This window comes from Leuresthes tenuis, unplaced genomic scaffold (genome assembly GCF_036924035.1).
Source record: "Leuresthes tenuis unplaced genomic scaffold, fLeuTen1.0.hap1 SCAF_6, whole genome shotgun sequence".
Classification (NCBI taxonomy): domain Eukaryota; kingdom Metazoa; phylum Chordata; class Actinopteri; order Atheriniformes; family Atherinopsidae; genus Leuresthes; species Leuresthes tenuis.
Genome location: NW_027325360.1, coordinates 33,571,533 through 33,584,552, shown reverse-complemented (window position 1 = coordinate 33,584,552; position 13,020 = coordinate 33,571,533). Strand labels below are relative to the sequence as shown.

The following is a 13,020-nucleotide window of genomic DNA, read 5'->3' as shown; positions in this document are numbered from 1 at the left end:
GATCACTACCTAGAAAATGCAAGAGTTGTATGACAACAACAAAAAAAGTTTTGGTTTTATTATCCTATCTTTATTGTATTTCTATTAGAAAATCAGTAACTCATATCTGAACAGTCACTGTAGGAGACAATAGATAAAAATGATTTCCACACTGCTGTTCTAATCCTCCATGCTTGATTAAATGAGCAGCTATTAAAAGGTAACTTTGCTTTTCAATAGCAGTTTGAATGACAGCAATGCCACCAGAAAGACCAAACCCAGTGTCATAAATGTGTCTTTGTTTTTCATTGGTAATATTTTACACTCAGTTTGAGGAAGTGACAAATGCCTTGTCTTTGTCCCAGTGTATCACCTCATCCTTGCTAATAAGCAAACTGAAGTATGACAATACTGACTTTTAATGTTTTTTCCATCAATAAAGCAGACATGCAAACATTCACTTTCCAATACAAGTAAACACACAATAAAATCGTTTTGGTAATGAATCAAACTCTGTCATCATCGTGTTAAGTGTCCACAGATACAGTAGGATGTGTCTTCGTGAAGATTAGAAACAAAGAAGAAGACTGATGTCAGGAGCTGGACGCTCCCCACACTGAGTTTGTCTGGCGGGACTGGCGTGTTGGGAGCAGATGATCTCTGCATCCACAGGTCATCATCACTGATATCGCCACTTGTTGCCGAAAGCAGCCCAGGGTCCAGCGTTCAACAGCACTTACCAAGTGCTGAGAGAGCAGCCGTAGTCAGTGTGAAATTACTCTGACAGAGAGGGGCATGGCTGATCATACAAGTACAGCTACTACATCTGCTTTGGTGAGTGTCACATCACTGCCACACAGTAGCTTTGGCTTCTTTTCTTAGTACGCTCATTAGCCTAACATCAAGGCACATGTCTCTTAGAAACGTTCCGTTCTTTTACGTTTAAACACTTTAACGCTGTTTAAGTCTCTTTGGGAGTTTTTTTTTTTTTTTATCTCACTTGCTTGGTGAGGCTTTAATGTTGCGCGGCTTTTCTTTAGTGCCCCGAATAATCATTCTATCTAATCTGTCCCTTTGCAGCAAGGCTCTCCGTCGGCCGCCCGCAGCCTTCCAGCTCAGCCTCTCTCCGTAGCCTGCCACGGCCCGATCCGCAGCGCACAGTCTCAGCAGCTGGCCAGCGGCGGCATGAAGCTGGAGGCGGTCATGGAAAACCTGCAACGGCAGCAGGCAGCGCGCCTCGCACTGGAGGACAAGGTCCAACTGGCAGAGAAAGAAAAGGACCTTCGTTCCATGGTAGACTCCCAGATCCACCAACAAGCTCTGGCTTTCCGCCACTACCAGGCGGCGGTGCGCAGCGCTCTGACAGCAGGAGTCAGCAGCTCCTTCACAAGGGTGACGCTGCCTCACCTGGAGGACGAGGACGGGCTCTCCGTAGCAGGCACCAACGGCAAGGAGCCGGGTGAGGTGGAAGATGGCATGGAGCAGGTGATGGTGTACGAAGAGGGAAGCGACAATACTGGGTTGAACTGCTTCCAGCACAGACAGTCTGCACTCCCGGGAGCGTGCCTGTCTCCGAAGAGCGGCACGGTGCACACCATGGTCGGAGTCCCGGCGACCCACGTCCTGGCTTTCCGCGCACAATCGCCGTCGGCACACCCCCAGTCTCATCACGAGTGGACATATGAGGAGCAGTTCAAGCAGGTAGACTGAGAACGCGCTGATTCAAAACTATCTATTAAGTCTTGAATTTGCTGCATTGTGCGTTCAGTTACACACAGCACTCTGTCGTACATTTTCTGACCCGATAAAGTGTCTGTTGGTTTTTAAGAAGCCACCACTTGAATGTGTTTTATGATTTGTAACTTAAAGCTTCGTTCATGGACACTATGCAGCTCTCACGAGCCATTAGTTGATGTGTTCTTTAGTTAAAGCTGAGGAGAATCTGGATCAGAATATATTTATCAGCAACTTGTTGAACATTAAAGTGGAACTCACAAACAGAACTGCTCTGCATTGTGCCATAGTTTTGTGGGGAAAATGTAATTGTGGGATTGAAAGTAATGTATCAATATTTTTTTTTGTTAGTGGTAGGAACAGCCAGGGGCATATTTTAAAGTTAGTCAGTGTGTCAGAACAGAGAGCAAATAAAGAAATCTTTATAATAATCAAACTATTAGAATTGTTTAGTGGAAGCATTAGAATATCATTAGTGAAACAGTGGAAACCCTTGATGTACTTTTCATTATGCGTACTGTCTGCAGCCTGCATGTCTCATGCCTACTTCACAGCATGCATTACTTGTCACGATCTAGGTATTTTTGTGTTTTTCTGTCTGGTTTCAGTTTTTGCCAGTTCCCTGACCTTTTTTTCTCAGTTCCGTGCTGCCTGGTCATCAGCTCCAATCCCTTCACCTGTGTCTATTTATCCTCAGCTGGACTCATTCACTAATCACTCAGAGGTGCAAGTTAAACAGAAGCAAAAAGGGACTGTATGAGCCAAGGATGGTGAGATTATGCTGTGCAGAGAAGAGTCGTACCAGTGATATATCTGCCATTTACTGATGCCACATTTTGCATAATCATTGTTGTAATATTTGTGCATTAGTTCAATAGTCATTAGAAGTTTATGTATCATGGGGAATGCTTTCAAGTACTCTGAGTTATTAATGACATGAGCCAACACGTGTTAGTTTGTAACAGATTTAGTTTTTCCAGAAAACCTCTGTGTTCATTAAGGCAGGTTTCCTTGTGAAGCTCGGAGCGGGCTTGGGATTCCTCAGGATGTGCAATTATTGTGCAGGTCATTTGTATATAGTCATTCAGTGTAATGGTCATGGGACAATAAAAGGCTGAATATGGCTGCTGGGCAGACAGAGAGGAGCCAACGTGGTGATCATGCTGAATGCTGGAAATTTAACCCTGTTTGAAGACAATAAATGCATCTTTGGAAATAAGAACAAGATGTGAGCTAAATGCAAAGAGGCTCCACAGAGCACCTCAGACAGTCAGTGAATGTAAAGGCACTTGTACATGACAGGAACATTTTGACAGCATAATATCTGGCCATTGTTATTTCCCTCAGTATTTCCTATTGTGATCCAGATATTCACTGCAAAAATTGTGAGCTACTAAAACTTCTAGTAAAGCTAGTTCTATCTTGGGATTAGGCAACAAGAGACAGTGTGCAGGAGAATGTAGAGATTAGACAGCAAAACAATGTGGATGGGAAGCTGCCCAGCAGAGATGACACTGCCTGGAGTTTTGGCTACAGCTCAGAACAAGCAACAAACTGGAGCTTGTAGGATTCCAGTCAGGCTCTCACTCAAAAATGCTGGGATATACCAATCTGGCTGTGTCTAAGACAATGCCTGCAGCTGAAAGTCGGCTCACAGCCAAACTATTATGAAAGAGGATTGCATATTGTTACACACTCTGCTTTTCCCTTTATTTCACACACATTACAAATGTGTTTGCACAGACATATGACCCTGTAGAGTTTGGCCAGGTGTCTTTCAGATATACACAAATATCTCCTCCACAACATTTTTTTTTGTATTAAACATGCAAAAGAACTTGTTTCATAATTGAAGCCTCTGATTTTTCAAGGCCACTGCAGAACACTCTGTTCTTATTCCAGGAGGTGTCACAGCCCTGTGGAGAACAGAACTGAGAGGTCTGCTCTGCCATTTTACAGAAAATAACACACATGACTTTTACTGTGGAGTTACACAAGAAGCTTTAAAGTTTCTGCAGTCACAAATTATACAGCAACTTGAAACAATATTGCATTGTATTGCATGGCATTAATGCTATCTTTTATGTTTAAAGTACAGTAGTTTATGAGTCAGTAGGATAAAAATATTGTGCTTGGTTTGATATTAAACAATTCCGCTTGCCTGAGCACATCGAAACTCACCATATTCTATCATTATCATTTTAGTTGCATTTGTGCAGTAAACTCTGCTCTGCAAGCATATGTTGTTGGCAAAGGAAAGGTTTTCAGTGCTATCTCAGGATACTCATCTTTGGCTTTAACCTAGAATACCTTCAATTCAATGTTGTTTCAAACCAGTTTTTCAATTCACTGCAAGCATGAGGATTAGATCTTCTTTCCACAAATCAATCATAGTTGATTTGCAGGGGATTCAGAATTAGGTCACGGATTCATTCCTTTGTACCTCTGTGGTCATCTGTGATTTGGAAGTAAAAGTTAGCTAGCTAACAATGCGCTATCAAAGATAAGAAACTCTTCTTCTTATGTTTGCATGTGTGTGAGGTGGGGGTAAAGACAGGTTAATTTAATAAGACAGCAGGTGGTGTTTTCAATCTGTATATGCACAGCCAAGTGGAGCTAGGTTAAAGCTCGATTTGGACATTAACTGGAACAACATTATAATGTTGAAGACATTCTGCTGCTTCTAACTTCCTCTGTGGGAGATCATGGTATGTGTAAGAACAGCTGTATTCACTGCACAGACGTTGTCTTTAAGTTACTTGAATGGTGATTTTGTCAGATAAGGCTGTGGTTATAAAATTAGGATTTTAACAGTCTGGAAAGTGATCGCCAGTTGACATAGTCTTAATGGGCTGATTTTCAGTCCAAGTTTCTGATAAAAGAAACTCATGTGTGAATGAGAACAGCTTTACTGGGAGTTCAGCTGGATTAATATACACTTGCACTTTACTGTTTTTACTAAAAGATGCATGTTATCCTTTGTTGTCATGCTTCGTTGTTACTGGCTTCTACTTCTGTACACTGCATTGGAACTGTGGAGCTTGTGCAGGAGTTTAATTCAACTTCAGACTGCTTTATCTGGGTGTGTTATTCCAGTATCAGAAACTACATATTTTAGTGATTTTTTTATTTTTAATTCATTAATTTTTTTTATTGCGGTCTAACATTTTTACATGCATTTTAAAAGTTCAGTTCTGGTTTAACTAACACAATAATTCTTACAACAAGGTGTAAATTGTTATACAATGTTGACAGCTGCCATTGTTGTCTAGGGCAAAAAATGCCTCCTTAGGAGGAGAGGTTGGGGTGGTGGACAGTTAAGATTAGAAAATATATACTTTATTTGGAACTATTTATAACTATTTTAAACTTAATATTTGCTCTTTCTGTCACCTGATGTAAATGGTAAATGGACTTGTACTTGTATAGCGCTTTTCTAGTCAAACTGACCACTCTAAGCGCTTCTAACACTACACGCCACATTCACCCACTCACACAAACTCATACAGCACGTCTTAAGATACAAATAACTACGTGCTTTCTAATCATTCATACACATTCATACCCTGATGGATACATCAGGAGGCAACGTGGGGTTCAGTGTCTTGCCCAAGGATGCTTCAACATGTAGCCCAGGGAAGCCAGAGTCGAACCACCGACCTTCCGATTGGTGGGCGACTGCTCTTCCTCCTGAGCTCTTCCTCCTGATGTGAAGCTACCCTACAAAGCAATTGCCTAAAAAACATCTGATCAAAATATACATGATAATTATTTTGGCCATAATCGTGCAGCTAGAGTTTGAGCTCAATTTCTAATATATTTGTCAGCTCTAATCGGGGCTGACTCATCCCCCAACACAAATATTCAAGAGCTTAATGTAACTTAAGCTTAATCTCAAAATTGCATATATCATGGCTAAAAATGATTGGCTTTGTCACAGCAACATAAAACGTGAACAGAATAATCTTCCCCCAATGTAAACCTGTAACAGTTTGATGTAACCATCATTTAGGAACCCAAAGTGACTAAAAATGTTTTTATTGATTACATCAAATTATTATCCTCTTCAGTCGAGATGGTTGTTGAGCTGCAGAAATTAATTCAAAATTCTTTAAAACGCTTATTGATATTCTCAGAGATTGAAAGTAGATCACCGTCTGGAGACCAAACTGCAAACTGGTTGAGGCCAGCTGTTTTATGTAACTGGTATAGTGACACACGTAGCGTGATGTGATCAGATATAAAGTTCTCAAAGTTCTCACTATCTGAATAAGCCTTATTTTACGTCGTTTAGGGCACCACAGTCTATCGAATCATCCGATTCTGGTTTGTTAAATTAATAATCAATTATTAATTAATAATGAATAAATTCCAGTCTCACATAGTCGCTACTCGTGAATTCTCGTTTTGATGAACTCACACGTACGTAAAGAACACATACACAAAAGCCGGTTGATTTTATATATGTATATATATGAACCATTTATTAAAATGATATGACCAAAGACATGAACCTTAAGACAACAGGAGAAATGCTTTGAATAGGGATGATTATATAAGAAACACTTAGTGAATTGAACATAACTAAAGGGAGGGGATGGATGGATACTGGAATCATTCAAATAGTCGAGCTTTGTTACTATTTGAATTTTAACCCAAAAAAAGATTTTGGGTTAAACAAAGGAACCTGGTTTCTTCATTCCTCCATCTCATAAACATTTGTTCAGAGGATTCTAAAACACCATAACTTGTTAAGATATCAAGGGTAAAGATATAGCATAAACTTAGGATATAAAGACATCAAAAACAACATAACATGATGGTTCTGAGTCTCAAAATTCAGATGGATATCTGTAAAGTTATGACGTATGAATAACAAACCAACCAATGTTATTTTCCTGTGTTAAACACAGGGACCTCAGGGACTCAGGACACAAATGCAGGGTATTTTCATATGCAAAGAGGTTCATTTTTTTAAAACACATCACAGGCAAGGCAGGGCAGGATCTCCAAGCAGAGCAAAGGATCAGGCTGTTCAAGTCCCAAGCGCTCTCCTCAGTAACTATGGGTGAGGACGAGTGCAGCTATGACAGTTATCAAACATAAAAACTCTCCACGCTGGGAGGAAAGCAAAGGGCTATGAAAATATAACAAAACAAAGACACGCTCTCCTAACGAGGCGGATTTAAACAAAGGACACACTTGAAAAACAGAGGCACTATGAAACTAACTATAAACTTAAAGCGTATTACTCACTATGAATAAGAATAAGTTACAAAACAAGATAGCACTGCAGAAGAATCGCTCACTGCAGGCTCGTGGAAGCTATGGCTCAAGACAAAAGGCTGGTAATGAAGCTCAAACTGAGACAACATACTGGCACAAGACAAGGGAAACGAAGACTATTTGAACACATGAGGGACCAAGGGGAACAGGTGGAAACACTTGGGAATCAGGGAAGACAATCAGACGCTTGACACGGGAGAGAGGGGAAGGTCAGAGATTTTTCAAAATAAAACAGGAAATGACGAGACAAGACATGAAACAAAACGTAAATCGTGACAGATATAAAGCACACTTAATACAGTTTCTAGATTCAGCTGAAAGTGAATCTGGGTAAGGTTATTTTAAAAGTTCCATGAGGCATCTGCTTCTGGTTTGGATCAGAGTCAGGGCAAACTGTCACCATTGTTTACTTTGACCCAGATAGGGTCAGAAGGGTCCTGTTCTGGTTTTCCCCGATCCCGATACTCTCCTGAGAGGGTCCGTTGTTTGTTCAGCTTAGTTAGCACTAAGTCATTAATGCATTTACCTAAATTTATGGCACAGGTCTGTGGAAAGAGGAGCTGAGAAACTCCCCCAAAATGCTTTCATGGGCAAAGATTGTTGTAAATCTGAGGATCTCTAGTCTTTGCACCTACATTTAGCAGCATGCATCACTCCCTCAATTCTGAACAATTGAAAAAATGTCAAATGAAAAAACATACCCAGCATGATGCTGCCACCATCACACGTAACTGTGGGGATGGTGTTCTTGAGGTGATGAAAGGTATGAGGTATCATGGCATTTCCTTAATGGCAAAAAGCTTCAGTTATCCTCTACTCAATAATTTCATTTATACGCACTTCACTGCTGGGATTGTTTTCTCAGGGTGATAACAGTTATATATAGAGTACAGTGCAATGGTTTTCAGCCACCCCTCATTGTGGGAATGTTGATTCAGCACCCACACTTCTGAGATCCTATATCTTTTATGGTAGAAATCTGAAACAAATTAAGATTTTGAGGCCATTTTGAGCCAGTTATCTTTTAACGGATATTTATTGTAATCTTTGCAAAGGATCTGACAGATTTATGATCCCTAGTCACCTGAATAAAATCTGTATGTGTCTGATACTGAAGACCAGAATCAGTCAGTATATAAAAAACTTCAGAAGAAAAAAAGTTTTTATGATATTGATAAAGCTCTATCTGTCTATCTAATGATCTTTCCATGCAGCTGTAGAAGGGAGGATTCATCCCTTCTATTAGCTTGAGGTAGTAAAACAAATCACTTAGGAAGGCTCTCACACTGAAGAAAATCTACCATGTAGGTAGAAAAGTATATAAAACTGTTAGATGACAATCCAGTTATCCATCCAGTTTTTTATACCAACTTAATCCAATTTAGGGTTGCAGGGGGGCTGGAGCCTATCCAAGTTGCCATTGGGCGGGAGGTGGAGTACACCCTGGACAGGTAGCCAGTCCATCACATGGCAGTTAGATGACAATCAATTACTATTTTTTCTACTACACCTTCTATTGATATTGTTACATATTCTAACTTTATCCATACGTTTTTCAGCACTGAACTATCTGCGCATGCTTTGTGCTATAAACAAAAAATGCCAATATCAAAATGTTTAGCTCAGTCAGGACATCATTGCTATAACTATGGTGTTTGTTTTTTTTAAACATTTTTTTTGTTTTTGTTTTTAAATGAATAGAGAAACTTAAAATCTTTCTACAATCTTTCAACATTATACTTTTTGAAAGCTGACGACTTTAACATCCTGACAGCTAGAAACACCATTAAAAACTTAATTTAGTCACAAGTATTGGGCTATTAATAAAAAAAAATTCAACTTTATAAACTCTTCTACTGTTTTTGAAAAATTAGAGTGTCAAGTTAATTGGTGACTCTAAATTGACCGGAGGAGTGAGTGTGAGTGTGTATAGTTGTTTGTCTCCGTGATGGACTGGCAACCTGTCCAGGGTGTACCCCGCCTCTTTCCCTGACAGGTGGGATAGGCTCCAGCCCCCCGCAACCATGAATTGGATTAAGTGGGTATAGATAATGGATGGATGACATCACAGATCGTAAGACTCACTTTAGCTTCTCACAATAGTTGAGGTGCACACACAGACAAACATGCTTATAAATTACATTGTGAGAACACAACTATAGCAACTCCATTGCTTTAACACACATATACATACACTCACTATTATTAATTAAATGTTTTATTATATCATTGTTGTTTTCCTGACAACAAGAAAAAATAATGTTGAGTTCATAGTTAGACATAAATACTTTGAAATGTAAAGATACTGCACTGTAAGCATGACAAAATTGCAGTAAGTGCACACATATCTGTATGTAGAGTCAGAATATAATTTCAAAACATGTTAGTGAGTGATTATCACTTGAACGACAGACTGACTTCATCCAGGCATGCTAAAAGTGCCAAAAGTGCTTCGGAAGATTTAATTAGCACAAATTTAAGAAAGTTTACAGTGTTTTACTCCATCCATTTCTGAAGACTTTGCTTCTTATTTACTCGTGGGAGGCAGAGCCTGATTTACTGTTGTCTTTATTTGTGGTGTACTCCATTTGGCTGCTCTGTCCTGCTGACGCATTCGAGCTGTCAAGGATGCTGTAGCTTCACCAAACTAATCCAAAGCATTGGAGCAGCAGATATGTAATCACACTTGTGTCTGTGTCATCAGTGGTGGAGTTAATGTTTGAATGGAGGAAACAGAGTTAGTCACAGAGGTATTCACGGTCTCAGCGATTCAGCAGAGCGAGACCAGGTCTCAACAGCATGTGGTCAGTTAAACAGAGAAGTAATGTTTCATCAATAAAGCAAGCATTTCACAGACGTTAAACATTATACAATTAGATGCTGATAAACAAGGCTGGCTTTGTGCTGGGGACTTCTCGAGTAAATGACAGACACATAACGTACTTTGTAGAACCTATAAAAGTTCGAAAGGCACTGTATGTAATTGTGGAACATTTATTAAATGTTCCATTATATTCATTATCTTAAGCTCATTATCTGTGGTTGGGTCGCAAGGGCAAAGGTCCAGGAGGAAAAAACAGACATTCATGAGTGTCTCTACAGCGACACTCTCAAGCTCCTCCTGGGGGATCCCAAGACATTCAAGTAATGGGTGCTCCAGTAGTAAGAGTAATTAACCACCTACCAGCCTCTACAGGCAAGCCTTTATCCTCACCTACACAGGTGCAACCAAAACAAAATGAAGACATCCGTCCAAAGACTTGCAGTGCCAGGTCAGCAGGGATCCAGAGGGGTGCAATAGTGAAAAGTGACAAAAGAGTGACAAAACACAGCTACAGCTTCAAATAGATTAATTTCATCACATGTGGCAATAATATTCACACATGCTGATCTGCACATAGTGAGTGATAGTGATAGTGTTCACAAAAAATTCATAGTGTATATTGATCTTTCTGTACATGTGCGGTAGGTAACATGCTCAGGACAGAATCAAGACAGTTACTATGCAATAATCAGAGGTTATTTTCAGGATAACGGTCTTTAACCCTTCCTAATGTTGTTCTATTAGGTTTATATAAAGGATATTATTACTGTGGTTGATAATCTGTATCTTTTTTCTATAAAATATATACTTAAACCAGCTCAGGTAACACATAGTATATCACCAGTGTTTCATCACTGGACATTGCAACTCTTTGAATCCTAATAAGCTAGAATTAATGTAAGCTAAGGTTTGAATGACCAACGGTATCACATTTTTCATGTGCAGCTTTAACCTATTTAAGGGTTCTCATGGCTGACCAGCAAGAAATGAGTGAAACCTGAGAAAGAAAAACAAGTCTATAAACAGGAAAGTAAGTGTCTAGAGAAGCATGGATCAGCTTTTTGATATCAGCTATCTAGTGGCTGCTTGTCTAACATTAATTAACATGTGAATTCTTGCAACAGCAACTTAGAAGGAAGGACCCAGATGCAGAACACCATGGCAGGTCACATTCCAAAAACCAAAGGTAAATGAACAAATGTATACAGGGAAAAAGAGATAGCCAAGGGCAGGCAAAAGATAAAATTCAAGACAGTCCAATATATCCACACAAGAAACAACCAAATAAGAAATTAAGGATACAAGGAGTATAAAAGTTCCAAATAACAAGGGGCAAAAAAACCACAAGAAAATGCCAATCTTTTGACAGGAGTAAGGGAAAACAACAGCAACAAGCAAAGTTATTTAAAAGTAAAACAGAAAGTGGAAAATGAATTGTTTCAGTGAGTATGCAGATGCATTAGAACAAACAAATGTGAAAAAAAAGTATCACCTGTGGGACTTGAAATTGCGTTATGATGAAAGGTACTCATTACCAGCCCTGTATGTATCCACCTCACTAATTGTACAGTGACGCAAATTTGACTCTTGCACGTATCTCACTTCCAATATACAACCCATTATGTTTAAGACTGGAGGAAGTAGCTACATTAACTGGTGACCACAACACACTTCAGAGATACAATTACACATCCACATCCAAAACGTGTGTATTGGTCGTGTGTTTTATGAATAGTTTATTCATGGGGGCTATTGAAAAATAGAAAGTTGGCTAAAAAATCTTAATGTAATTGGCCATGTGTATTATCATAAAAAAATCCAATTTATCTTTTTCATGTGTGTGGTACTGTTTGGATGGAAGGAAAATTTAAAAACATTCAAATCTAACAAATATCGTCCTATGCCACTTCAACTCCAAATGCTGAATGCTGGGACTGCATCATCCACAACAGCCACTCCCATTAGAGAGTTGACACCCAGGATTAGTCTTTTATAGAGACAAATCAGAGTGTGGAGAAAACAATACAGAGCTCAAAATGTCACGAACATCTCATGTATCCCTCAATCAGGACCTGAAACATGAGTAGGCTGCCCCAGATAGTCTGGCTCAATATGTCACAAAGGGAACTCACGGAGAGAACTTGGATGCAGAGTACTCAGAGTATTCTTCAACCAAAAACAGGGAAATCTCAGGGAACAGAAAGCACCTCAAAAGAGGGATGATCGGAAAAGGCTCTAAATATACTATAGGAGCTATGGAAATACAAAATGGCAAAAGGCCAACCAAAAATCTCTCTTAGCGAAAAAATCACAAAATAACAATCAAAACTAGAATAGCTCTGATTTAACTGAAAGAGCTATTAAATACTATATGGCAAAAAGGCCAACCAAAAATCACTCTTTACAAGGAATAAACAAACTCAACTATGACTAAAGACTTGACTATGGACAAAGGGCTTGTGTGCAGGACAATCAGACGTGACACACTGGCACAGGACAAAGCGAAACGCCGACGTACAAAAAGTACACAAAGTGGGGAACAGGTGGACACAATCAGTAATCAGGGAAGACAATCAGACACAAGATGACACAAGAGGAAGGGCAAGGAACCTGAAACGAGAGGAGAGTTCATTTGCAAAATAAGACAGGAAGTCACAAAACAAACGTGGAGACAGGACAAAAACCTAACTTGACATACCGGTGTGACACAGTAATAGTTCACCTGTGTTACCTGCTTACACTCTCTGACATCTTCAGTTAAGTTTTTGTAAATTAAGAAAAATATAGGTAAATAAACTGACACCCCAGTGTAGTCATGGTGATGAGATTTATAGATGAGATTTAAAGATTTCAGCCTCACCTGTCTCTGCTTAGGGATGGGAATTGTTAAGAAGTGATCAATTCCGGTTCCATTATTGATATCGTTTATCGATTCGGTTCCTTGTCGAATCTCTTATCGATTCTCATCCACTTATATATAGTACAAATGGCTTTTCTTCCAGCAAGACTTGAATTTCAAGTATGCACCAACATTTGATATATTTTCGCCTCTGTCATTTTACTTTTCCCTGCCCTGGAAGTTTTACATTATAGGGCTCTCAAGGGGCCCAGTTGGACGGGTCACAGGAATGGGGATCTTCCATTAATAAAATTATTATTAGTGTCGTTGTTATTAATAACTGCTCTGCTCAGACTCA

At 39.4% G+C, this 13,020-nt stretch overlaps 1 protein-coding gene across 1 annotated transcript in view; it reads left to right on the top strand.

The window, feature by feature from the left end:
• The first annotated feature begins 700 nt into the window (after positions 1 to 700).
• Positions 701 to 13,020, top strand: part of arid3c (AT rich interactive domain 3C (BRIGHT-like)) — a 96,911-nt gene continuing 84,591 nt past the window's right edge. Inside the window, 2 exon segments of the mRNA XM_072387049.1 lie at positions 701 to 813; positions 1,060 to 1,680. Coding sequence (XP_072243150.1) covers positions 775 to 813; positions 1,060 to 1,680 — 660 coding nt within the window. The 5' untranslated portion in view covers positions 701 to 774.